The sequence below is a fragment of the Scyliorhinus torazame genome, chromosome 1, assembly GCF_047496885.1.
Source record: "Scyliorhinus torazame isolate Kashiwa2021f chromosome 1, sScyTor2.1, whole genome shotgun sequence".
In the NCBI taxonomy this organism is placed as follows: domain Eukaryota; kingdom Metazoa; phylum Chordata; class Chondrichthyes; order Carcharhiniformes; family Scyliorhinidae; genus Scyliorhinus; species Scyliorhinus torazame.
In genome coordinates this window covers 273,196,777-273,222,971 of record NC_092707.1, presented here as the reverse complement: position 1 = coordinate 273,222,971, position 26,195 = coordinate 273,196,777, and the positions used below count along the sequence as shown (strand labels likewise).

The window sequence follows — 26,195 nt, the reverse complement described above, 5'->3', positions numbered from 1 at the left end:
AGCTCAACCTGCCAATGTTCCCCAATTCCGACAACCTCGCAGGGTCGTACGGACCATTCAGCCTCCTTACTACGAGTTGTGCCAAGACGATATCCAGACCAGTGACACAGACGACCGGGACGCCTTCCGTGTTGCGGTCATTGACGGGAACCGGATGTCTCCAGCCAGGACCCACCAGCCGTTGCAAGTGAACACTGTCAATCCGGGTGATGAATGGTGTGCCACCCTAACGGTCAACCGATCACCGATAACATTCCGTCTGGACACTGGCGCCTCCAACAGCCTCATAGCATGGTCAGCCTTCTACGCCATGAAGGTCAGGCCACCAATTCGGCCATCCCGTTGCAAGATGGTCGACTACAATGGGAACGTTATCCCGGCTATGGGATCCTGCCAGCTCCAGGTGACACACAACACACACACACGGCCACACTCTCATTCGAGATAGTCAGATCATCAAAGGACTCCCTGCTAGGCGCACAAGCATGCAAGGTTCTCCACCTCGTGCAACGAGTCCATGCTCTGTCTCCAGAAGGCACATCTGACTTCCCGGATGCAGAATTCAGGGCGCAGCTCCAATCGCTCCTCGCCCACAACCAGGAGGCATTCGAGGGCATGGGAACACTGCCCTCCACCTACAGAATTCGGCTCAAACCGGACGCCACCCCGGTCATTCTCGCACCTCGCAGGGTCCCAGCGCCACTCAAAGACCGCCTCAAGCAGCAGTTGCAGGATCTCCAGGACCAAGGGGTGCTATCCCGGGTCACGGAGCACACGCCATGGGTCAGCTCCATGGTGTGTGTTAAGAAGTCCTCTGGCGAGCTCCAGATCTGCATTGATCCAAAAGACCTCAACAGCAACATAATGAGGGAACACTACCCCATACCCAAACGGGGAGAGATCACGAGCGAAATGGCCCGGGCTAAAATCTTCACAAAACTGGATGCCTCGAAGGGTTTTTGGCAGATCCAACTGGATCAGTCCAGCCGAAAGCTGTGCACCGTCAACACCCCTTTCGGCAGGTTCTGCTATAACAGAATGCCATTTGGCATCATCTCGGCATCCGAGGTCTTTCACAGGATCATGGAGCAGATGATGAAGGGCATCAAAGGGGTATGCGTCTACGTGGACGACGTCATCATCTGGTCTACCACACCACAGGAGCACATATATCGTCTCCAGCGCATCTTTGTGCGCATACGGGAAAACGGCCTGCGCCTCAACCGAGCCAAGTGTTCTTTCGGCCAAACCGAGCTGAAGTTCCTGGGGGACTACATTTCCCGGTCAGGGGTCCGTCCGGATGCAGACAAGGTGAGCGCCATCACAGCCATGCCGCAGCCGGCGGACAAGAAAGCAGTGCTACGCTTCCTAGGCATGGTCAACTTCCTGGGGAAGTTCATTCCCAACCTTGCCTCCCACATGACGGCTCTGCGCCACCTCGTCAAGAAGTCCACGGAGTTCCAGTGGCTGCCCACACACCAGCTGGAATGGGAGGAGCTCAAAATTAAGCTCACCACTGTCCCGGTATTGGCGTTTTTCGACACATCTCGTGATACTAAAATTTCGACTGATGCCAGCCAGTCCGGCATTGGGGCGGTACTCCTACAGAGGGATGACACTGCGTCATGGGCCCTGGTCGCCTATGCCTCGCGGGCCATGACCCCCACAGAACAGCGCTACGCGCAGATCGAAGTGGAGTGCCTGGGTTTGCTGACCGGAATAGACAAGTTCCATGACTACGTGTATGGTCTCCCCCAGTTTACCTTTGAGACTGACCATTGCCCCCTGGTCAGCATCATAAATAAGGACCTGAACGAGATGACCCCTCGCCTCCAGCACATCCTACTTAAACTCAGGAGGTATGACTTCCAACTGGTCTACACCCCGGGAAAGGACCTTATCACTTCAGATGCCCTATCCAGAGCAGTAAGCACACCGCCCGATTCGGAGGGGTTCGTCTATCAGGTCGAAGCGCAGGTGGCCTTCACATCGGCAAATCTGTCAGCTGACGACTCCAGTCTGGCCCGTATTCGCCGGGAAACTGCGGCTGTCCCCCTTCTACAACGTGTGATGCGCCACATGACGGGTGGGTGGCTCAAAGGACAGTGCCCGCAGTTCTACAATGTCCGAGATGACTTGGCCGTCATTGATGGTGTCCTCCTAAAGCTGGACCGGATTGTGATTCCGCACAGCATGCACAAGCTGGTCCTCGACCAACTACACGAAGGCCATTTGGGGGTCGAGAAGTGCAGACGGAGGGTCCGAGAGGCGGTATACTGGCCGGGCATCAGTGATGACATTGCCAATATGGTGCTCAACTGCCCCACCTGCCAAAGGTTTCAACTGGTGCAGCCTCCTGAGACACTTCTGCCCCATGAGCTGGTGACGTCCCCCTGGGCGAAGGTGGGTGTGGACCTTTTTCACGCGCTTGGCAGGGACTATGTAATTGTCATTGATTACTTTTCAAACTATCCAGAGGTCATACGCCTACACGATTTGACATCGTCCGCTGGCATAAGGGCCTGCAAAGATACCTTCGCTCGCCACGGCATTCCGATTACTGTCATGTCGGACAATGGGCCCTGTTTTGCCAGCCAGGAATGGTCGTCCTTTGCTGCTTCGTATGGCTTCACACACGTGACGTCCAGCCGTCTGCATCCCCAGTCCAATGGAAAGGCGGAGAAGGGCGTTCACATCGTCAAGCGGCTCCTCTACAAGGCTGCTGCTGCCGGATTGGATTTCTGCCTAGCCCTGCTGGCCTATCGCTCGGCCCCACTAGCCTCTCACCAGCCCAGCTATTGATGGGTCGCGCCCTCAGGACCACTGTGCCATCCATTCTGGTACCCACAACCAACCATGCTCCGGTACTACACAGAATGCAACAGCAGCGCGTTCGCCAGAAGAGGACATATGACACACGGGCAACTGATCTTCCCGCCCTGGCACCTGGAGACGACGTCCGCATCCACCTACCAGAAGGTGGCTGGTCAGCACCTGCCGAAGTTCTCCGACGCGTGGCTCCCCGCTCGTTCCTGGTTCGCATGCCTGATGGATCCATTCGTAGGCGCAATCGCCGGGCTATTAGCCTACTTCCACGCTCGCTACGAGAACTTACACCGCGCCCTCCTGTTGTTCCTGATTTCGACTTTGTGGAGCTTCCTGCCACCATGCCCCTTCCGTCGTCGCCCATGGCCAGGCCCATTCCTCAGCCGGTGGATCCAGACCCACCCTTGAGGCGGTCAACCCGAATTCGTCGCCCACCTACTAGACTGGACTTATGAGCCTGTTTGTACATTGAACTTATAAGACCACTGTGTTAATATGTTTCTGTTCTTCCTTGTCGTTACAGGAGTTTGTTTTGTCGTTCAACATCTCCCCGTTCTTTGTTTATGGTACAACCCCGTTGTTATGTCGCACCCGACATCACCCCTTGTATGTAGTTTAGCCCCATGTACATGCTGTAGATATTGCACACACACACATTTAGCTGCACTCAGTACACATCTCTATTTATAACCACACAGGCACATGTTCTTTAAAAAAGGGAGGATGTCATGATATACAGGTAAACAGCATAGCACAAACATACATACATACTGATGGACAGATCAACGGACCTATCAACAAACACAACACCACAGCCAATCACAGGCAAGAGCATACACAGTACAAAACAGGGAACACGACACTTCCTGAGCATTCCAGCAGGAGACAGCTCAGGACACAGAGCTCATAGCAAGCCACTCAGACATCCACCATGTGCTGAGTGCCACTACAAGATAGTATTAGGAATAGGTCCACAGATTCTAGGGTTATGATCGAACCTCAGTAACCAGCTTACCACTGTAAATAAATGTTGGTAATAAAACTGAGTTGTACCATTCGCAACCGTGTTGGTTCGTCTGTGTAGCAGAGCACCCAACACATCAGTGACCTCACATTCTAGAGTGCTCTACAGAAGAGTCATATGGACTTGAACCGTTAACTCTGTTTCTCTCGCCTCAGATACTGTCAGACCTGCTGAGTTTTTCCAGCGATTCCCATTTCTTGTATAGTGCCAATTGCTTAATGGCATGTGAAAACATACAGCATTGGCTCACATGCTTCCAGCCAGCAGTTGAAGATGTACTTATACACGCCTAAGGAAAAACAATAGCTATGGGGGCTGGTTCATTTTCAGTTCAAATTTGCACTTGTGTCATTTTGAAATCACTTTGGGAGCTTTCTTTGCGATTTCCAAACAGTGTCAGAAATATTACATTTAAGGTCCCTTCTTTTCCCAAGGAATAGTGTCCCAGAAGCAGATGGAACACATGTTAGTTCTGTAGTTCGGTGTCTCCTTAGCCTCCACCTCTCTCACTGACTTGTGAACAAACTAAAGCCAAGCAGACTTTCGGAGCACTTTCAAAACTTTTTAACATCGACAAACTGAACGCCACACTCGGGATCTCCCAATATATATTTGTTGAAAGGATGCGCTGCTCTATGAAAGCACAGAGTTTACCATGAGGTATCAACGTGACATTCACAACTTGCTGTGACCGCACTTTGCTTTTGCCAGCGATCGGTCTCAGACAGGTACTGCCAACGAACTGCAGCCTAAAGGATAGGTTTAACAGTGCAGAAGGCTGTTGTCATTTAAAAATAGCCTGTTTCCAGACAATCTAACCACTCAGCCATAAACAATAAAGCTTAGAAATGACTGTTCTCAATGCGAGCAGACAGATGCCTGAACTCGTTCATGCAGTATTTCTCCACCTGCTATTTCAATCAGGGTATTAACCTCTTTATCTTCATTTGTCTTCTTTGAAGGGAAATGGAGAGTGGAAGAGGAAGACCAAAGCAGCCCATCAAGCTATCATTCACCAAGCACGGACAGAAGCAGAGTACACAGGTCACGGGCATCATGGAGCAACGTGATCAGCATCACATCTCGGGTCTGACAGGGTATAATTCTTACAATGCCACACCCAGACTAAGCTTTCCAGAATACTGGTCACCTCCTGCATGCTCCAGCCTTCAGTCAACACCTTCAAGTCCGGAATGACAAAAGTTAGGTCAGACTAAGAGTGTCAAAGTTCAAAGAGCTACCAACGAGGAAAACCGATTGGCCATCTCTTAAAGGAGCAAATCCTAGTCATCAAAAAACTGTGTCCAACAATCTGTCCTTCATTTGGATGCTCAGTTTTTCAAATAGCACCTTTGTGTTGGACTCCAGATGTTGCCATGCAACCAAACACATATGGCGGAATTCTCTGTTCATGAGACTAAGTACTGATACCGAGGCAGGATTCGTGGACTTCCACGACAGCGAAACTAGCGGCGACACCTGGACCGATCCAGCGACCGTTGAGGAGCTAGCACCGGCGCCATGTGGAGTACAATTGATTCCAATGAGAAATGGTGTGGGATTCGCCAGCTTTGCGAATGACAAGCTGCAGCTGCATATACACACTTCACTCCCCACTCACACCATTGCAGCCAACAAGATGGCAGCGAGGAGAGTGGCTCCGAGATTCACGGACGCCAAGCTTGAGACCCTGCTGGAGACCATGGAGGCAAGACGGGCCACACTGTACCCCGGCCTGGGAAAGAGGCTGCCAGCTGCCACCGGCAACACCATCCAGGCCGGCCTGCAGTGCCGGAAGAAACTGCACAACCTCCTCAGGGCAGCCAGGGTGAGTAGGCAGCACTGTGCCCCTAGCACTCACCCCATCCCGCACACCCGTAACTCGATTCACCCCCCCCCCCCAACCTGGAGGGCACCTGAGCCCCCACCCTGCACCACATGCCGACTCCCATACCGGCCGCCATGGCCGGGTGCCCTGGCCACTGAGGCCACCAGCTCCCCACCCCGTGGGCTGCATGCGTCCGACAGTCGTACACTGTCGTTTGCTGTTCCCCGCACCCCCTCCAGGAAAAGGCCGCCCATAACTGCTGGGAGCAGGTGAAAACTGGAGGGGGACCGCCAGGCCTGCGGCCCCTCACCATGGCCGAGCAGAGGGCTCTGGACGTGGTCGGTGGCCCAGAGGAAAGGGATGTCGCCGGGGTGGAGATCGGCCGCGGCCGTGGAAGTGAGAGCCCGGTGGGTCGCGGTTCCCATGCGACATTTGTCAATCAGCCCCAACACCACCCCCATACTACCCTCACCCTCATCCCCACACTATGCTGAGCCTCACCCCCACACCATCCTCACCCCCACCACTCACCCCAACACCCACTCTCATCCCTATCTAATCATGTGTCTTGTTGTGTGTCTTGCAGGACCTGCTGGTGAAGGGGAGGGTTCATCTGGTGTCCTCCAGCCCCAGCCAGGGCTGCAGCCAGAGCTGGAGCCACCCCGTGTGCCGTGCAGCAATGATGACAGCAGCACGGACGCCAGTCCTAGACAAGAGGCCCAAGACACCCTGGAGCTTGGGTCTGGGGATGACACCAGTTTCCCGTCACAGCTGTCACCAACACCCTCCACCATCTCAGAGACACTGACCTCAGTTGGGTACTTTAGTGAAGAGGCTCCTGGGACATTACCTTGTGCGCACCACACAAATGCTTCAGTACATCAGGTGGAGGTAGGAAGTCCCTAGGAAGCGGATGGTCGGAGGGTGGGCCGACCCCAGGGACTAGCTGCAGTCCAGACGGCTTCTCGAGCTTCTGGAATGGTCAGTCTCATCGATTGCGGAGATGGAGTGGCAGATCCTAGGACTACATGAGGGGTTGTCTGCGAGCATCCAGCCCCTGCAGGTGCAGTTGGAGGAGTGCAACCACGTGCAGCAGCAGGAGGTGGTGCTGATCATGCATGCCATCCAGGCCAACACCGCACGTGTGGCATCCGCGGTGGAGGCATTGGGGGCGAGGGTTGCGGCTATGGATCAACACGTGCAAGGCCTGGGACATTCTGTGTTAGTGCTGGCCGAGGCCCAAGGCAGGATTGCCGCCTCACAGGCAGCCATCTGGATATTGCGGCGACGCTCCCGAGCATGGCCCAGTCACAGTAGGCCATGGCTCAGAACGTCAGTGGACATTGCCCAGGCGTTGGTCGACGTGGCGCAGATACAGAGGGAGGTAGCAGCCGGGCCCATCCAGGCCCAGTCGCCCCAGAAAAGGGCCGACAACGGGGACCGAGGTCGCAGGGCGGGAATCACAGCAGGCCGCCTCCACTCCTGCTGTCCTACCTGCGGATCCATCTAGACATAGCGTTAGGGCCTATAAAGCCAGAAAGTTAGATGCCAGATAAGTTGGCACAGGTGTTTAGTTATAGGGCCTAGGGCATGTATCTGTATATATTTGTTCACATCAAACACCTGTTAACACGGTTACAATCTGCTCGGTTCTCTGTCAGATGGGTGTAAGGGGTGGACTGGTCTGGTCTGGCCAGAGAGGGGGTGCATCAGTTGATGGGGGGGGGGAACGTTGTGGGTGGGGTGGACCCCCCCCCCCACCCTGACTGTCCCTATCACGCCACCCCAGAAATTTGATGGGACCGTGTGATGGAATGGCCAGCTCGCATGCCGGGATCACCCAGGTGGACGGTGGAAAGTCTACCGTGGGCAGGAGTCAGACATTGTCGAATGATGCAGAGCACCAGAGCCCATCCCAGAGCGGGTTGTCATCATCCTCCATCCCATGGACCAGACCGGGTGTCACTGCCAACCCAGGGCCCCCACCTAAGTGCGGCAGGTATGTATCACGGATGGAGATGCAGGCAGGGGTGTGGCCGGAGGGGCGGGGGGATGCGGTGTCCATGCCCCTGGACAGTTCCCCCCCCCCCCAGTCAGTGAACCTGGCGGTGATCAGAGCATCTCTTGCGCGTTGGCCTTGGCGCACACATCGTGCGGTCTCCCGTGCCTGCCTGGACCACATGTCCTGTCAATCCTCACTCTCCCCTGCATCCTCCTCTTCAGATGAGGCCTGGTGTTCATCCTCCTCCTCAAGCACATCGCCCCTCTGCTGCACGATGTTGTGAAGGACGCAGCAGGCCGCCATGGTGCAGACGACCCTCTCAGTGTTATACTGGAGGGCCCCTCCAGAGCGGTCCAAGCATTTGAACCACATCTTCAGGATTCTGAGGCACCACTCAAACACACCCCTGGTCGCTGCCTGGGCGTCGTTTTAGCGGGTCTCGGCATCGGTCTGTGGCTTCCAGATAGGCGCCGTCATTAGCCATGACTGCAATTGATAACTCCTGGTGCCCAGGAGCCGACCTCCCAGCCGGTGGGGGTGGCGGGTGGACGGGAGGGGGGGTGTGGAGGGGGAGTCTCGAACATGTCAGGAATCGGCGAGTGTGCCAGGATGAAGATGTCGTGAACATTGCCTGGGTCTCTGCCACAGACGCACATGTTGCGCATCTACTCAGCTGCACATTCATCAAGTGGAACCCCTTTCGGTTTGTATAGTGCGGCCTGTCATCTGAAGGTGCTCGAAGGGGGACTTGCATCCAATTGATCACCCACTAGACCCGGGGCATGTCGCGATGGCAGCGAACCCCGCTGTCCTGGGCATCCCGGTCGGCTCGGTTCACATTGAAATGGATGTATTGTGCATACAGGGCCTCCGGGATAGTGCGGATGCGCCTGTGCCCTGAGCTCTGAGAGATCCCAGCCAGGTCCCCGCTCGCCGTCTGGAAGGAGCATGTGGATATAGGTTAAGGACGACCGTCACCTTAATGGCCACCGGGAGCAGGTGGCCTCCCTCATTCCCCTGCGGTGTCAGGTGGGCCATGATCTGGCACTGTCTCCCTCTTCAGCTGGAGTCTTCAACGGCATGCACTGTCCAGCAGGTCCTCGAACGACAGGCGCACTCGGTAAATGGGAGGCCCCATGCATCGCCTCCTTTGCACCTCCTCCTCCTCAGCCTGTTGGGCAGCCGGCTCTCCATCCTGGATGGCTGCCTCCTGATCCTCTGGGGCACGCTCTGCTGCTGCAGCTTCCTCCTCCTCAAGCGGCTCCAGCTCGTACAGCCGTGGGGCATACCCCAGGACTGCGGCGGCTAGCAAGAAGACCACCATTGCTGGTTGTATTCCAATATCCATTGTCTGTCGGGGGTGTAAGGCTAACGTGTTAGCATGGTGTGTAGCCCCATGCCCAACCAGGACCATCGAGCTACATGGTGCCCCTGGTTGGCACTGCCGACTCTACCCCGTTTGTCCCCCAGCCCCATCGTCCCACCCCTGGCCCCGCCGGTGCCCTGCCCGGTGGCCTGGCGCCCCACCCTGCTGCCAGGGATATTGTTGGCTGGCACTGCTTTTGCCAGCAGTACACTCTGTGGCCCCCGCCTGATGTGCGGGGGTGGGGGGGGGGGGGTGATGGGGTGAAGGTTGGGACTGGGGTGCAGGGGTGGTGGGGCATGGGGCCGGTGTCACTCTGCAGTACCAGGGGCCATGGTGGGTGGTCAGTGGGGTGCGCAGCAAGATGTCTGCCTTGCGGGCCGCGGCAATGGCGGTCCATGCCTGGGCACAGCCCCAGTTCTGTAGGGAGTCACGCCGGCCTCACGGTCCATTACCCCGTCACCTCGTCCCATTGGCCCTGGCAGGGCCCCCTCCCCACCCCAGCCAGCAGGATCAATGTCCGATCCGGCAGCACACGGTCGCTCCTCTCTGTGTCCTACCGTCTCTCTCTCCCTCATCGACCACAATGCTGGTGTCATGATATTTAAAGTCATCGGCAATTCGGCCCATCGGAGACGAAAAATTGCGGCAGCCCAGGAGAATACCGGGTCGGGCCGCTAATGATATGCCAAGGGTGTTTACTGTATGTGCGTTCTGGAATGCATTGGCACGCTGTCGAGGCGACGGAGAATTGCGATTTGGTGTGAAACCGGTGCCCGAAACGATTTTGATGTCGCAAACAATTCTCCACCCAATCACCTTTCCCGGTTTTGGCATCAGCCAACAGAGAATCCAGCCCGTATTCTTTCCCATTTCTTGGAGGAGGGCGTATGCGGGCAGGGTGGTGGGTTTCACTGCTGGGATTCTGATGGTAGATGCCGTGCCTTCCAACCTTGCAGGAGGGGCAGCTTCTGACCTGTCAAATTGTATCTTCTCACTTAGTCATGCTGAACCATACCGACTTTTCACTGCTGCCTTGCGTGTTTAACTGAAGCCTGGTTTCAGTTTAGAACTGATGCGGAGGGTAACTGATGATTTCTTCTTCCTGTTTGATCATCACCACCACCCGCTCCCCCCTCACCACCTGCTGCCCCCTCCACTCCCCAACCATCCGCCCACCCATGTGCAACAGAGAATGTTTTAGCCCATATGTACATACGGATAAGAGGAGTCGGCCATTCAGCTCCTTGAGGTCACTGCCATTTATTAAGTTCTTGGCTGACCTGATTGTGGCCTCTACTTTGCTGCCTCTATCCTATACCCTTTGACTCCCTGGTCAGTCAGGAATCTGTCGAACTCAGACTTAAAAATATTCAACGGCACTGCCGCCACTGCTCTCTGGCAGGGGGATTTCAGATAAAAAGATTTCTGCTCATTGCACAGAATCACACAGTTTGCGATTCAGCGACTGCCTTACACCTGCCGTGGATCCGGGCGCACCCAGTGAATAATGGGATAGGACAAAATCGAGATTCGCGCCCGAATTCTGGATCTGGCCGAAAAATGGCAAGAATATCATTAACCCACATTTGCATTAATTTCAATCTCATGAACATGATTGAAGTTGAAGTGGAATGCAGTGGCCTCCCGGGAATTACCCGACTCCCCAGTGGGAAGTCACGCGGGCAACGTTTAGTCCTCCTTTTCAAAATCGGGAAGCTGGTGCAATGGCTGCTGAGGGGAACTGAGGAGTAATTTCCATTTGACCGCATGCAGCTCAAGGACACCGGAGCTGCTGCCCCAGTGCTCTGGAGACCCTTCGGGGGGTTGGGCTTGGTCAGGGGGCTGAAGGGTCCAGGTCGGGGATCACCGCTTGTTATAACCTGCCTGCTTACCACTGGCTGGGGACTAATGGCAATCCCACAATCCTTTGGGAGTATGAGCTTCCCCAATGAGGGGGACGGAGAAATCATTAGCAGATTCCCTGCATAAATAAAGCTGGCCAGTTTGGAACCAGCTAGAAAGAGGAGCGGCAGTGGCAAGGAGCTGCTGCTGCTGCATATATATATATATACATATATGTTATTGTAAATAAATGTTATTTCTTTCTATCCTTCAACTCGTACTGGATTCTTCGTGGCCCTCACAAAACCACTGAGCTGGGGTGAAGGACTTTGCTTCTGTGAGCCCTTCAAGCCATCATTAAATACTGTGGAGACCCATAACAGGGGCATCCACAGCTGTAGTCTGTCTGTCCTACCAAACCTTTCCAGGACAAGCCCCGCTGTGGCTTCTCTCTTGAAAGTGAATTTCACCCATGTGACTGTGAGCAGCCTCTAGCTTCACAGCTGTGAAGGTTATCTCAAATGAGGAATTTGCTTGTTAATTGTGAGAACACTTCACGCTCCTCAACTCTTAAGTACCTCCTCAAAAGCATTTCTCAAAGGATGATTAGTGCACTGCATGTCCAGCAACTTTTGATGCCTGAACAGTGTGCCTGTACTGTAAGAGTACAACACCATAGAAGCAGCTGCCAACAGTCTAGCATTAAAGAGCTGGACTTAGCCACTGAGGATCCTCTTGTGGCCTAAGGGTAAGTTTGTGAATGAGCGTAGGGCAGCTGAGCACGGCCTCCCTAATGTTACCAGCAGAGGTCTGGTGTCTAGGGGTTCCTGATCTGTCTGGGGGCAAGTGTGCAGAGCAAGCTTGCCAGCACAACTGGCTCACTGGATGGCACTCTGAGAAGAGGCGGAACAGTCATGGTAAGAGTGGGAAGGTTTGGGGGATTTGAGGGTCCTGGGATGGATGCCCTAACTGATTGTTGGTCTCGCTCCTCCAATTCCTTCTAGATATAGCAATGTTTGCTGGTGTTGATCCTATGGAGGATGCCCTCGCATTGCTTTTGGTTGCTGAGGTGGGCAGATGCCATAGAAGACAGCAACGCCAACTTAGACTGGAGGCGACACCCCTTATGCAGGGGGCAGCTGCACACCCTGAAGATCCGGCCGCCGATTAGGCTGAGGAGGGACCCAGAAGGGGAGGCCAGCGACGACCCATAGTGTATAGGCTTTGTTCGTCATTTAACGAGCTGATGGACACCATATGCCGCAGGAAACTGTGGTCTCAGCAGAGAAACAGTGTGGCAACTGTGCCACATCCTCGCGGATATGGCACCGCATGGAGGAGGAGGACACCTGCTTCCAGTCGCCATGAAGGTTGCTGCAGTCCGAATCTTTATGCCACCGGGTCATTCCAGGGCTCAAATGGGAAGCTGTGTGGCATATTACAGCCATCTGTCCGCTGGTGCATCTGGGAGTGACGAATGCTCTGTATGCCCAGGTATCAGATTATATAATCTTTTGAGCTGGACCAGGCCCACCAAGATGCCCGGGCTGCAGGACTTGCTGCCATTACCAGGATGTTCCAGGTCCAGGGGGAGAGTGATGGCACCGGGACATCAGGGAGTGCCCTACATTAACAGCAATGGGGTTCCACTACCTGAATGTTCATATCATGTGCTGCCACCAACTCAGGATCATGATAGCTACATCCTGGGGCATGTAGAGACCCCCGGTGCCTTTGAGAAACAGGCCGACAGGTTGGCTCGTGGGGTACAAGGGATTCTCACTGAGGTCATGGCTGATGATGATGAGGCCTGAGACCAAGGTGGACACCCGATATCATGAGACGCACGCTGCCAGCCATGCAGTCATTGAGCGGTGCATCGGGCCGCTCAGGATGCAGTTCCGATGCCGTGACTGCTCTGATGGTGCCTTGCAGTATAACCCCCAGAGGGTCTCCCACTTTATCTTGGCCTGCTGTGGCCTCCACAATCTGGTACAGCAGTGGGGCGACATGCTGGAGGAGGAGGTGGAGGTTCAGGCAGCGTCGTCTGAGGAGGAAGATGAGGCAGACCAGGAGGGACTGAAGGACGACCCCAAGGAGGAGCTGGTGGATGGAGGACAGGCAGGAGCAAGGCACCCCTCTCATTCACAACGTCGAGAAGCCTTATGAGGTCAGTATCCCCAAAGCGACGAGCAGGTCTGTGCGCTGCCATGCTTGTGTGTTGATTGGGAGTGAGTGGTAAGGGAGTATTTAAAAGCAGTTCCCTCTTGTTAGTGGTGAGCTGCTGAGGCGGTCAATCAGATGATGAGGGATCCAGTAATGTTGGGAATCTTGTGGGGTTCATTTTGCTACTAAGTGCTGTTGAATGTGGGCCAATCCCGCCAATGCTGCTGTCACAAAACTCCCCATCAAATATCCCCAGAACCAGACTTTAACTTGAGTCCGTTGAATTGTGCCCAGAATGTTCACAGTGCAGAAGGAGGCCATTTGGCCCATCGAGTCTGCACTGGCTCTCTGAAAGAGAATTCAACCTAGTCCCATTCCCCTGCCTTATCCCCGTAATCCTGGACATTATGTCTTTACAGATAGCAATCCAATTTCCTTTTGAATACCTCGATCAAATCTCTCCGTAGATTGGTCCAGACTCCAAAAAACCTCTGGCTGAAAAGAAATTTCCTCACATCACTTGCACACCTTTTGCCAATTATTTTGAATCTGTGCCCTCTAGTTCTTGATGCCTTCTTGAGTGGGAACAGTTTCTCAGCATTTACCCGGTCCATACCCCTCAGGATCTTGAATAACTCGACCAAGCCTTCTCCATAGCTTTCTTTTCTCCAAGGAAAACAGACCCAACCTCTAAAGCTCTGTCCTAAATGGGAGATCCATTATCATTAACCGGTGCCCCCTAGTTGTAAAATGTCCTACAAGGGGAAACACCCTCTGTCAAGTCCCCTCAGGACCCTATATGGTTCAATAAGATCACTTTTAATTCTTCTAAACTCCAATGGATACAGGCCTAACCTGTCCAACATTTCCTCAGAAGGCAACTCCTTCATCCCAGGATTCAATCAAATGGACCTTATGTACCTGCTTCCAATGCAGTTAAAGCCTTTCTTATATAGTGAGAGCAAACCTGTATGCAATACTCCAAGTGTGGTCTCACCAATGTCTTGCATAACTGACGCAAACTTTCCCTTTTTTATATACTCCATTCCCCTTGCAATAAATGGCAACATTCCACTTTTCCTTCCTAATCACTTGGTGTACCTGCATACTAACCTTTTGTACAGGCATATGCAGATCCCACTGCACTTGACTATAAAAAAGGACTGCTGGACCATTGTGTTAGTTGCCGGGTAGGGGGCAGACATACTGAGTGCTGTTTTCTGGTAAATAAATGTGCTGTCATGAAAATGATTTGTGTCGACATTCATACTTCATAATCTGGTTTGAGATCCACTTAACGCATGTACTGAAGACAGGAAATCTCTATGGAAACCAGCAGGTGTACATTTAACCCAATGTCAATCTGCATATCTTTGAATTGTGGGAGAAAACCGGAGCACCTGGAGGAAACCCATGCAGACACCGGGAGAAAGTGCAAACTCCACACAGTCACCCAAGGCCAGAATCGAAACTGGGTCCTTGGTGCTGTGAGGCAGCAGTGCTAACTACTATGCCACCATGCTGTCTGTGGCACCATAAGCATTACACCTCAGTCAGAAGTCAAGGACTTCAGGAGAAGAGTGGGCAGGATGAAAATATGAGAATCAACTCAAATTCCCAGAGATTGATAAAGATCAGTAAAGATGACCACAAAACTATCACCGATTGATGTAAAAATCCATCTGTTCACTAAAGTCCTTTAGAGAGGGAGATCTGCCAGCCTTATCCGACCTGGCCTAATTTTGACTCAAGGCTTATAGCAATGACTCTTAGCTCTGAAGATGTCACAGCAAGACGCACAGTTCAAGGGCAATTCAGGGTGGGCAACAAATGTTGGCCTCGGCACAGGGCTGGGTTAGCTCAGTGGGCTAGACAGCTGGTTTGTAATGCAGAACAAGGCCAGCAGCGTGGGTTCAATTCCCGTACCAGCTGTGAATTCTGAATTCTCCCTCAGTGTACCCTAACAGGCACCGGAATGTGGCGACTGGGGGCTTTTCACAGTAACTTCATTGCAGTATTAATGTAAGCCTACTCGTGACAATAAAAAGATTGTTATTATTATTATCATTACATAGCTGAATTTTGAAAAACAGGCATGAAGGATTGAATGGGCTCATGCCGATTCAATACCTTGAATACTATGTATAGTTTTGGTTTTCGTATTTAAGGAAGGATTTAAATATATTGGAGGCGGTTCAGAGGAGGTTCAATAGATTGATACTTGGAATGTACAGATTGTCTGATGAGGAAAGGTTAGATAGACTGCGTCTGTTTCCACTGGAGTTTAGAAGAATGAGGGGTGACTTGATTGAAGCATATAAGATCTTGAATGGTCTTGACCAGGTGGATATGGAAAGGATGTTTCCTCTTGTGGGGATCTGCTTTAAAATTAGGGGCCGCCCTTTTAGGACACAGACGAGGAGAATTCTTTTCTCTCAGATGGTTGTGAGACTTTGGAACTCTCTGCCTCAGAAGGTGGTGGAGTCTGGGGGTCACTGAATATTTTTAAGGTGGAGGTAGATAGATTCTTGTTAGGCAAGGGAATCAAAGGTTATCGGGGATAGATGGGAATGTGGAATTCAAAACACGAACACATCAACCATGATCTATTGAATGGTGGAGTCGGATCCAGGGCCCGAATGGCCTATTTCTGCTTATATTTTGCATGTTCATATGTTCATCTATTCCTATTATCCTCTACTGAAGGACTGTCATTAAGCATCCGAGTAATATACACATCTATTAGTACGCAATATTTTGCATGGAACACTATTTCATTGTAATTATTTAACTCTTCTCGCTTGTGACAATTTCACCGATCATATACAGGATGAATCATTCTGTCCCTGAGCAACACAATACATGGAAAACAATTGGAAATGCTCTGACCTATTGATTTCCTGCCACTTGCTTTCTGTTCAGCCACCTCCTTCCCTATTTTTTCCGCAGGTTTATCAGATCCATCGATGTTGGATTGCTGGGTTGGATCTGGCTCCTCCGGGTTGGTTGAGGCTGTTGTGCAGACAATAATAACTAGTTAAGGTTTTGTGCGAATATCTTGAAGAAAAAAAATCATCATAGCTTTTAATTTTAGGTTTTTTTGGATGAACTGAACAAACTGTAGGGTACAAATTGTGATGCAACCTCACACAGTATTATACGTAAAGTTGTTGGAGACTGGAATAGAAGCTTATGAATATTAAACCTGCAATAACCTGGTTCGCGTGAGAAAGTATCAATCATTTATGCTTCTTTGAAATCCTGAGCAGCACAATTACAGAACTCTCTGCCTCCAGATGTGGCTCTTGAAATAGTTGTGCGTGAATTCTCAACATCTTTTCCAGAAACTTTAACCCACCCTTTTAACAAAATTATAAATCCATTTAAAAGAAGAATTTTAATGTCTTGGTAAAATAACAATACCATTTCATGTGAATCAACCAACATTTGTGTGAAAAACCTCTCTGTCCAGAACATTTGGGATTTGATGGCGATGTACAAGGTTATGACAGGTTTAGATAAGGTAGTGTTACAATTCCCGTGGAAAACGCTAACTTTTAAAAAGGTAATTGAATTCCCAGGGACTGACTTCAAAAATTACTTATGACTTTGATTGCAACAAATAAACTAAAAGCAAACGTGCCTAAACACAACTTCATGTGCAACATTTCTAGATAGAAAAGGTAAAGTGCCAGGTTGGCACTTCCAAGGTGGCAGCTGGGCAGTGCAAAGGTGCCAGACTGGCAGTGCCAAGTTGCCCATGTGCTTGGAGGAGTGCCAAGGTACCATCCTGCACATTGTCCGACCACCTGGGGGCCTCGACCCTCCAGCGAGATCCCCCCGAGGTGCCATCACTACTGGTTCACATTATGAACCCTAAAGGGCATCAGCTGGGTTTTTACAGCAATTAATGGATCAGTATCAAATGGCCCCTGTTTGAGGCCTCACTGGCGAGGCTGGTGAATTCCAGGCCCCAGGTGAATTGGGCGAGTGCATATTTAAATGAGCCTAATACATCATTTAAATATACACATCTGGATCTTGCCCAGCAAGAGCCAAATCCAGATTGCATCACGAAATTCCTTTGAATCTCACGAGACCTTTTGACCATCGCGAGTCATGTGAAGGCCTCTTGCGAGATTCTACGGCCTCATCCCGACTCCAAGTTGGGCACGACAAAGATGCTGAATTATGCCCCATAAGTCTGTCTATTGTCAGCTCAGCTGCTCTTGCCTTTTTTAAATTCATTCTTCCATGACCATTGCTGGTAAGGCCCTCATTTATTACCAAGCCACAATCGTTGGGCCATTTCAGAGGGCAGCTAAAATCAACCTCACTGCAGTGGATCAGGAGTCCCATGTTGGCTAGAGCAGGTAAGGATGATAGATTTAATTCCCTAAAGGGCGCCAGCTGGATTTTTACAACAATTAATGATAGCTTCTTGGTCACCATTAATAAGACTAGCTTTCAATTCCAGATTTTATTACAGCTGCTGCGGTGGGACTTGAACCCATGTCCTCAGAGCATTAACTGGTAATGTTGGATTGCTCATCCAGTAATATTACCACAATGCCATGACCAACATACTTTCAGGTGTGAAATAAAGCACATACATTTCTCCTCGCCTGGCTACTGTAACATGGTAATTAAGCCACTCAGGCTTGTTGTCAGGCAGGAATCATAGCAATTCACGTCACCCATTTCATCTTGAATTAATGAGGCAGTCCAAAACATAATCATCTTTCAAACCTCGCATTCACAACAGTTAACATGGACAGGGTGGATAGGGAGCAGCTGTTCCCCTGAGTTGAAGGGTCAGTCGCGAGTGGACACAAGTTCAAGGTTGGGGGGGGGGGGGGGTGGAGTTGGTTTGGGGGGGGGGGGGAGGAGGTGGTTGAGGGGGGGTGAGGAAAAACATTTTTTTTTACCCAGAGGGTGGTGATGGTCTGGAATGCACTGCCTGGGAGGGTGGTAGAGGCGGGTTGCCTCACCTCACATCCTTTAAAAAGTACCTGGATGAACACTTAGCCATCATAACATTCAAGGCTATGGGCCAAGTGCTGGCAAATGGGACTAGGGAGGCAGGTCAGGTGTTTTTCATGTGTTGGTGCAGATTCAATGGGCCGAAGGGCCCCTTCTGCACTGTGTGATTCTGTGATTCTAAGTAGACAGAAATCCCATTAACTGATGGCCTAAGGACTTGGGGACACAGGTTTAAGGTTTTGGGCAAGAGATGCAGGGGCGGGATATGAGGAAGAACCCTTTCACTCTGAGTTGTAATGATCTGGAACTCGGTGCCGATAAACATGCTGGAAGCAGAGACAACAAATAACTTCAAAGGGAAATTGGATGGGTACTTGAAATAAATATATTTGCAGGGCAATGAGGATAAATGTGTGGGTGGGAACGATTGGGTTGCACTCTGGAGAGTAGACAAAGTCTAGATGGGCTGAGTGGCCTCCTTCTGTACTGTAATGATTCAATGACCCTACCAGAGTGGTAATGCCCATAATTATGATGACCAATGTGAAATGCAGATAAATAAATCTGAAATTAAATAGAAATTATTCCCACCAGGTAGCAGGAAAGAAACAGTAGCTTGTAGTGGGGGGAGGAAGTATTGCTTTGACGCGGAAATGTTCTAGGGTAGGCCCCGGGTCGAAAGGTTGATCAGAGTGACTGACTAATCTGAAGCAGCTCACGCGATTACAAAACATAAGTGAAAATAATATCAGTGGAAGATAATTGTTCGATCGAGTGAATCGAGTCCAAATTCGTCAAAAGAGTGAAATGCATTGTGCAGCAATAAGCACAAACATTTAACCTGATACATTACTGTGGAAGTTTGTGAGGGATTGAAAACCATGGTTCTGGGGAACTGGGAACAAACTGGCAGAGGTTATAATGGCTGTGAGATGCCCATCAATCAGGCTGAAGGTTGGAGGGTGATCCACACCTGCCTGAGAGTTCATTATAAACAACAGTGAACAATGTTGCTGCATGTACTGTGTGCGCTCTTCAGTCATTTAGCTCTTTGCTACTCATCAGTTGGTGCTATCCATCACATCTATAGAAATCAATTATTAGTTGTAGCCACAAACCCTGAATACAGTTCCAATGAGTTTCCAAACTCCTTTTCCATCAATTGCAACTAAAACACTGCCAAGTTGCCTACCTATCCACATAGATTAAGCAGACTGTGCGTCATCCATCCAGAAAATAGGATCCTTGCTTGGGGTAAGCTACAATGATAAATCATGTTGGTTTAGTTCAGGTTTTCCAATTCTCTTCCTTCACTTTGTGGCCACTAAGGCAGACTTTTGTCTGTTTCCATAGCTAGTAATTCCCAGAACAGGTTACTAGTCTGTTGCCACGGGCTTATAGCTTGAGGCACGCCACTCCACATCAAGCGTGGTTGACCAGGTGTCTCTCCTGCCGTTACCGCCAGCCATTGGCGTATTTGGAAGGATTTACAGGTTGACCGTCAACCTCTTTGGCTGCATTATAAACGCACCTTCCTTGGCTCCGGGGTGGGACTCAAAGCCAAAGATTTTAGGCTCAGAAGCAGAGGCACTATCCACTCCGCCACACGACCATAAGACCATAAGTCATAGGAGCAGAATTAGGTTACTCGGCCCATCGAGTCTGCTCCGCCATTCAATCATGGCTGTTATTTTTCTCATCCCATTCTCCTGCCTTCTCCCATAACCCCTGATCCCCTTATTAATCAAAAACCTATCTATCTAAGTTTTACAGACACTCAGTGATTTGGCCACCACAGCCTTCCGTGGCAAAGAGTTCCACAAATTCACCACCCTCTGGCTGAAGAAATTCCTCCTCTTCTCAGTTTTAAAGGATCCTCCTTTCAATTTGAGGTTGTCCCCTCGGGTTCTAGTTTTTCCTACAAGTGGAAACAACCTCTCCACGTCCAGTTCGTGGTGCAATACATAGAGGAGGAACAACAAAGTGAATGTCTGACAGTGCTACAGGTGGAGGCTGGCAACAGAAAGCCAATTTAGTTAATTCCGAGAAAGCCTTAAAGAAAACTGTTTATCAAGTTTGTAATTAAGATCAGATTTTAGCAATGGTTTCAGCTTTATGGAGAAGCATATAGTTAACTGGATATTTTGCAGACTGTTAATGACAAATGTGTGAGCAACAGATAAGCATAGCAAACATCAATAGTAATGTTTTTAACTAAAATGTTTTTGTACAAAAGAATAATCTCAGTATGATTATTGTCATGACAACAGACCATTCTGCATCACACCATTGAGACATAGGTGTGGATCCACCCCATTTCAAGTTGTGATGTTCCTTTAATTTCTTAGCCAGCGTTCTGGGATTTATTGAATTTAATTTAATTTTCTGAGTTTATAGCCTGCAGGCAAGGCAACAATGCACCCGTCTGGAAATTTTACCAAGTAGTGACACATTTAATCTCTCTTTTCGTTTCTTACTTCCTTTCCTCTCTGTTTCCCACCCCATTTATCCAGCCCCATCACTCCTCCCAAACACTGTCCCCACCTCTCTTTCACTCACCACTGACAGCAGAGCAGCCTTGGCCTATCTCTTTACAACTCCCTTAAATTCCCTCGCTAAAGTTCCTAGCTTCTTTGGATTTCTAAATACGCAATTCCCTGACCAAGATTTCATTCCCTCGTCCTAAACTCTCCCGTCCTGAGGTGGTTTTTTTGCCCACACGTGGGATGGGAATGTCACTAGTTATAGGCCAGCATTTTGACCCGGTGACACGGTGATATGTTTCCGAGTCAGGGGTGTTATGTGACTTGGAGGGGAATTTGCAAGTGTTGATGATGTTAGCTTCACTGTGTTTATTTACCTATATAAAGGTACTCCACAAAGGAAAGGCTGATCATTGTGTTGCTACCACTGTGTGCTTTCTTTCCACCGCCCCCACCACCATTTAGATTGTCCGTTCTGAAAAATTCAGAAAATAAATTGCTGAGTTCAGGGTTTTTAAGATCCCCGCAACTGCTCATTGGATAAAACTGCAGAGTGAAAATGAGATCTATGGATTCAGATGTTTGTACAGTCAGTAAAATGTTGTACATCTGAGAAAATCCATATTTAGCAACTAATTTTTGTTTGCCTGGTGTGGGCCCTCTCCCTGTTGCAAATGGTGGTGGTTACAGTTCTGTAAGTCTGAAGAAATCTTTGTCGCCAGGCATAGGTTAACTGTAAGTCTTTATTACCTCTGAGAATGATTTACAAATATACAGTAAAGGGTACAAGCCCGGAGCTGTCTCCATGCTTGCTGGCACACATGGCTCTGTCCAACACGAGGCAAATCCTGGGTGTGGGCCATTTGCCCGCTTACATCACTGTGTTGGCAGTACTGGACTCAGACCCACATTAACAATGTTATGTGCCAGACCCTTATACTACACCCCCCAGGATCATACTTTACTTAACCAAGTCCAAAAGGTTTACCTGCTGTTGGGTGAGGGCCAAAGCTAAAGTGTGTGCCTTTAGGTTAATGGACGGTGCTCTGCAGGCCAGCTGCTGCTTTCGAAGTTCTAGATATTCAAAGCAATGCTGCGTATCTGCTGATTAATTTAGATTTAAGGATCTTCAATCACTGTTAACAAACTTTCAGTTCTAGTTGCAATGTGTGAAAAAAAATACATGACAGCCAATCTGTCCACAGCAAAGTCCCACATACAATGAGACACATGCCCAGACCATCTGCTTTTTGTGGTTGTGTTGGTTGAGGAATAAATGTTGGACAGGACACCAGGGGATGCTCAATGAGTGGTTCACTGAAACCTTATTACTGAGTATAATATGCAGATGCACAACAAGATAGGTTATGCAACTCCTGCTAAAGAGCTAGTATCTTGCATGCTATGATCATGCCTGAAAATTGATCTTCTGATACACCGCTGCAATGGTGGACTGAAGTGAAAGCACTTTTCATTGGTATTGCATTTCAAGCATGACGTAAACCACAACAGCAGCACCAAAACCCCAAGGTACCTCATAAGAGCATTATCAAGTACAATGTGTCACAGAGCCGCAGGAGAGACATTAAGAGAGGTGACCCGAAGCTTGGTCAATGAAGTAGGTTTTAAGGGCCATCTTAAAGGAAGAGATAGAGGGAGGGGTGCGGTTTAGGGAGAAAATTCCAGGCAGCTGAAGGTATGCTGACAGGATCTGAACTTCGTTTAATTTGACAACTCTTTCATGAGGCGAACATTTCCACTGTCTAAGTGCAATATTTCAGACTGCCAGTGGCGGTGCTGTGTTGCAGTTAACTCAGGTAAGTCCGTGGGCTGGATTCTCTGGTCGCCGACGTCGAAATCGCGTTCGACGAAGGGCCGAGAGTCCAAATTCCTGCTGAAATTGGCGGTGGGGGGGTCAAAATGGCACCCCGATCAGCTGAGTATGCAATGCAGGAAATGAAGGTAAGTACTCTGGGAGTATGCCGCGCCACGTATCGACGGCCTCAGTCCATTGCCTGAGGCCTGCCCCCCCGATGCTCCGCCTCCGACCAGCCGAGTTCCCAACGACACGGGACACGTGTGGTCTCATCCATCGGGAACTCGCCGTGGCGGCTGCGGACTCAGTCCAGCGCCGTCACAGTCGGGGGAGAGCCGATCCGCGGGCAGGGGGGACAAATTCAGAGCTGGGGGCACTGTGGTAGGGCAGTCTGGGGCACGGGAGCCGGCCAAAGTGGGGGACTATTTTGTGGGCCGGGTCCGCGGGCTGCGTCCGCCATGAAGCACGGCGTGGCCACTGCAGGCTGCCGCCGTGCGCATGCGCTGCCACGGATCTGGCAATTCTCCAGGCCGTATCGGCAGCTAGTGCCGGGTGCTGCCTTCCTGCTAGCCTCCAGCAAAACAGGGAATCGGTAGGGACATGGCCCCAGAATTGGATAATCCAGCCCCATTGGCTGGATTTAACAAAAAAAATGAGTTCTGTTTTGTGAAGTGTTGGGTACTCTGAGACACAGATGAACCAACACGGTTGCGAATGGTACAACGCAGTTTTATTTCATTTAACTATTGACATAGTAAACTCTGGTACTCAGCACATGGTGACTGTCTGAGTGGCTGGCAATGAGGTCTGTGCCCTGAGCCGTCTCCTGCTGGACTGCCCAGGAAGTGTCGTGTTCCTTGTTTTATACTGTGTATGCTCTTGTCTGTGATTGGCTGTCGTGTTGTGTGTGCTAATTGGTCCGTTGATCTGTCCATCTTTATGTATGTATGTATGTGCTGTGATGTTCACTTGAATATCATGACATCCCCCTTTTTTACAAGATTATGAGCCTACGTAGTTATAAATAGAGATGTAAGGCTGAGGAAACAAGGTTCAGACTCCGCACTCCGTTGGAGGGATACAAGATAGCCAGGAGGGAACTAAAGAAAGGGATTAGGAGAGCTAAGAGAGGGCATGAACAATGTTTGGCGGGTAGGATCAAGGAAAACCCCAAGGCATTTTACACATATGTGAGAAATATGAGAATGACTAGAGCGAGGGTAGGTCCGATCAAGGACAGTAGCGGGAGATTGTGTATTGAGTCTGAAGAGATAGGAGAGGTCTTGAACGAGTACTTTTCTTCTGTATTTACAAATGAGAGGGGCCATATTGTTGGAGAGGACAATGTGAAACAGACTGGTAAGCTCGAGGAAATACTTGTTAGGAAGGAAGGTGTGTTGGGCATTTTGAAAAACTTGAGGATAGACAAGTCCCCCGGGCCTGACGGGATATATCCAAGGATTCTATGGGAAGCAAGAGATGAAATTGCAGAGCCATTGGCAATGGTCTTTTCGTCCTCACTGTCAACAGGGGTAGTACCAGGGAATTGGAGAGTGATGAATGTTGTGCCCCTGTTCAAAAAAGGGACTAGGGATAACCCTGGGAATTACAGGCCAGTTAGTCTTACTTCGGTGGTAGGCAAAGTCATGGAAAGGGTACTGAAGGATAGGATTTCTGAGCATCTGGAAAGACACTGCTTGATTAGGGATAGTCAGCACGGATTTGTGAGGGGTAGGTCTTATTGAATTCTTTGAGGAGGTGACCAAGCATGTGGATGAAGGTAAAGTAGTGGATGTAGTGTACATGGATTTTAGTAAGGCATTTGATAAGGTTCCCCATTGTAGGCTTCTGCAGAAAGTAAGGAGGCATGGGGTAGTGGGAAATTTGGCCAGTTGGATAGCGAACTGGCTAACCGATAGAAGTCAGAGAGTGGTGGTGGATGGCAAATATTCAGCCTGGATCCCAGTTACCAGTGGCGTACCGCAGGGATCAGTTCTGGGTCCTCTGCTGTTTGTGATTTTCATTAATGACTTGGATGAGGGAGTTGAAGGGTGGGTCAGTAAATTTGCAGATGATACGAAGATTGGTGGACTTGTGGATAGTGAGGAGGGCTGTTATCGGCTGCAAAGAGACATAGATAGGATGCAGAGCTGGGCTGAGAAGTGGCAGATGGAGTTTAACCCTGAAAAGTGTGAGGTTGTCCATTTTGGAAGGACACTTATGAATGCGGAATACAGGGTTAACGGTAGAGTTCTTGGCAATGTGGAGGAGCAGAGAGATCTTAGGGTCTATGTTAACAGAGGGATTGAATTTAAGAGCCGTGAGGTGATGATGCAGCTGTACAAAACTTTGGTAAGGCCACATTTGGAGTACTGTGTACAGTTCTGGTTGCCTCATTTTAGGAAGGATGTAGAAGCTTTGGAAAAGGTGCAAAGGAGATTTACCAGGATGTTGCCTGGAATGGAGAGTAGGTCTTACGAGGAAAGGTTGAGGGTGCTAGGCCTTTTCTCATTAGAACGGAGAAGGATGAGGGGCGACTTGATAGAGGTTTATAAGATGATCAGGGGAATAGACAGAGTAGACAGTCAGAGACTTTTTCCCCGGGTGGAACAAACCATTACAAGGGGACATAAATTTAAGGTGAATGGTGGAAGATATAGGGGGGATGTCAGAGGTAGGTTCTTTACCCAGAGAGTAGTGGGGGCATGGAATACACTGCCTGTGGAAGTAGGTGAGTCGGAAACATTAGGGACCTTCAAGCAGCTATTGGATAGTTACATGGATTACGGTAAAATGATATAGTGTAGATTTATTTGTTCTTAAGGGCAGCACGGTAGCATTGTGGATAGCACAATTGCTTCACAGCTCCAGGGTCCCAGGTTCGATTCCGGCTTGGGTCACTGTCTGTGCGGAGTCTGCACATCCTCCCCGTGTCTGCGTGGGTTTCCTCCGGGTGCTCCGGTTTCCTCCCACAGTCCAAAGATGTGCAGGTTAGGTGGATTGGCCATGATAAATTGCCCTTAGTGTCCAAAATTGCCGTTAGTGTTGGGTGGAGGTGTTGGCTTTGGGTGGGGTGCTCTTTACGGGAGCCGGTGCAGACTCAATGGGCCGAATGGCCCCTTTCTGCACTGTAAATTCAATGATAATCTAGGACAAAGGTTCGGCACAACATCGTGGGCCGAAGGGCCTGTTCTGTGCTGTATTTTTCTATGTTCTATGTTCTATGTGTACTGAGTGCAGCTAAATGTGTGTGTGTAATATTTACAGCATGTACATGGGGCTTAACTATATACAAGGGGCGATGTCGGGTGTGACATAATAACAAGGTTGTACCATAACAAAGAACGGGGAAATGTGGAACGATAAAACGAATTCCTGTCACGATAAGAACATAAACATGTTAACACAGTGGTTGCATGAGTTCAACGTGTAAACAGTCTCATAAGTCCAGCCTAGTAGGTGGGCGGCGAATTTGGGTTGACCGCGTCAAGGGTAGGTCTGGAACCACCGGTTGAGGTGCGGGCCTGGCCACGGACGACGACGGAAGGGGCATGGTAGCAGGCAGCTCCACGAAGTCACTATCAGGAACAACAGGAGGACACGGTGTCAGTGTAAGGACTCGTAGCGAGCGGGGAAGTAGGCGAAGAGCCCAGCGATTGCGCCGACGAACGGATCCACCAGGCATGCGAACCAGGAACGAGCGGGGAGCCACGCGTCGGAGAACTTCGGCAGCTGCTGACCAGTCACCTTCTGGTAGGTGGATGCGGACTTCGTCTCCAGGGGCCAGGGCGGGAAGATCAGTTGCCCGTGTGTCATATGACCTCTTCTGGCAACCGCACTGCAGTTGCATCCTGTGCAG

General features: G+C 50.2%; 1 protein-coding gene across 6 annotated transcripts in view; it reads right to left on the bottom strand.

Annotated features, from left to right (window-relative positions):
* Positions 1-26,195, bottom strand: part of plcb1 (phospholipase C beta 1) — a 1,179,298-nt gene that overhangs the window by 219,534 nt on the left and 933,569 nt on the right. For all 6 annotated transcript variants that reach the window (XM_072506091.1, XM_072506102.1, XM_072506120.1 and 3 more), the window contains one exon: positions 15,944-16,066. In XM_072506091.1, coding sequence (XP_072362192.1) covers positions 15,944-16,066 — 123 coding nt within the window. The remainder of the gene's footprint in view (positions 1-15,943; positions 16,067-26,195) is intronic.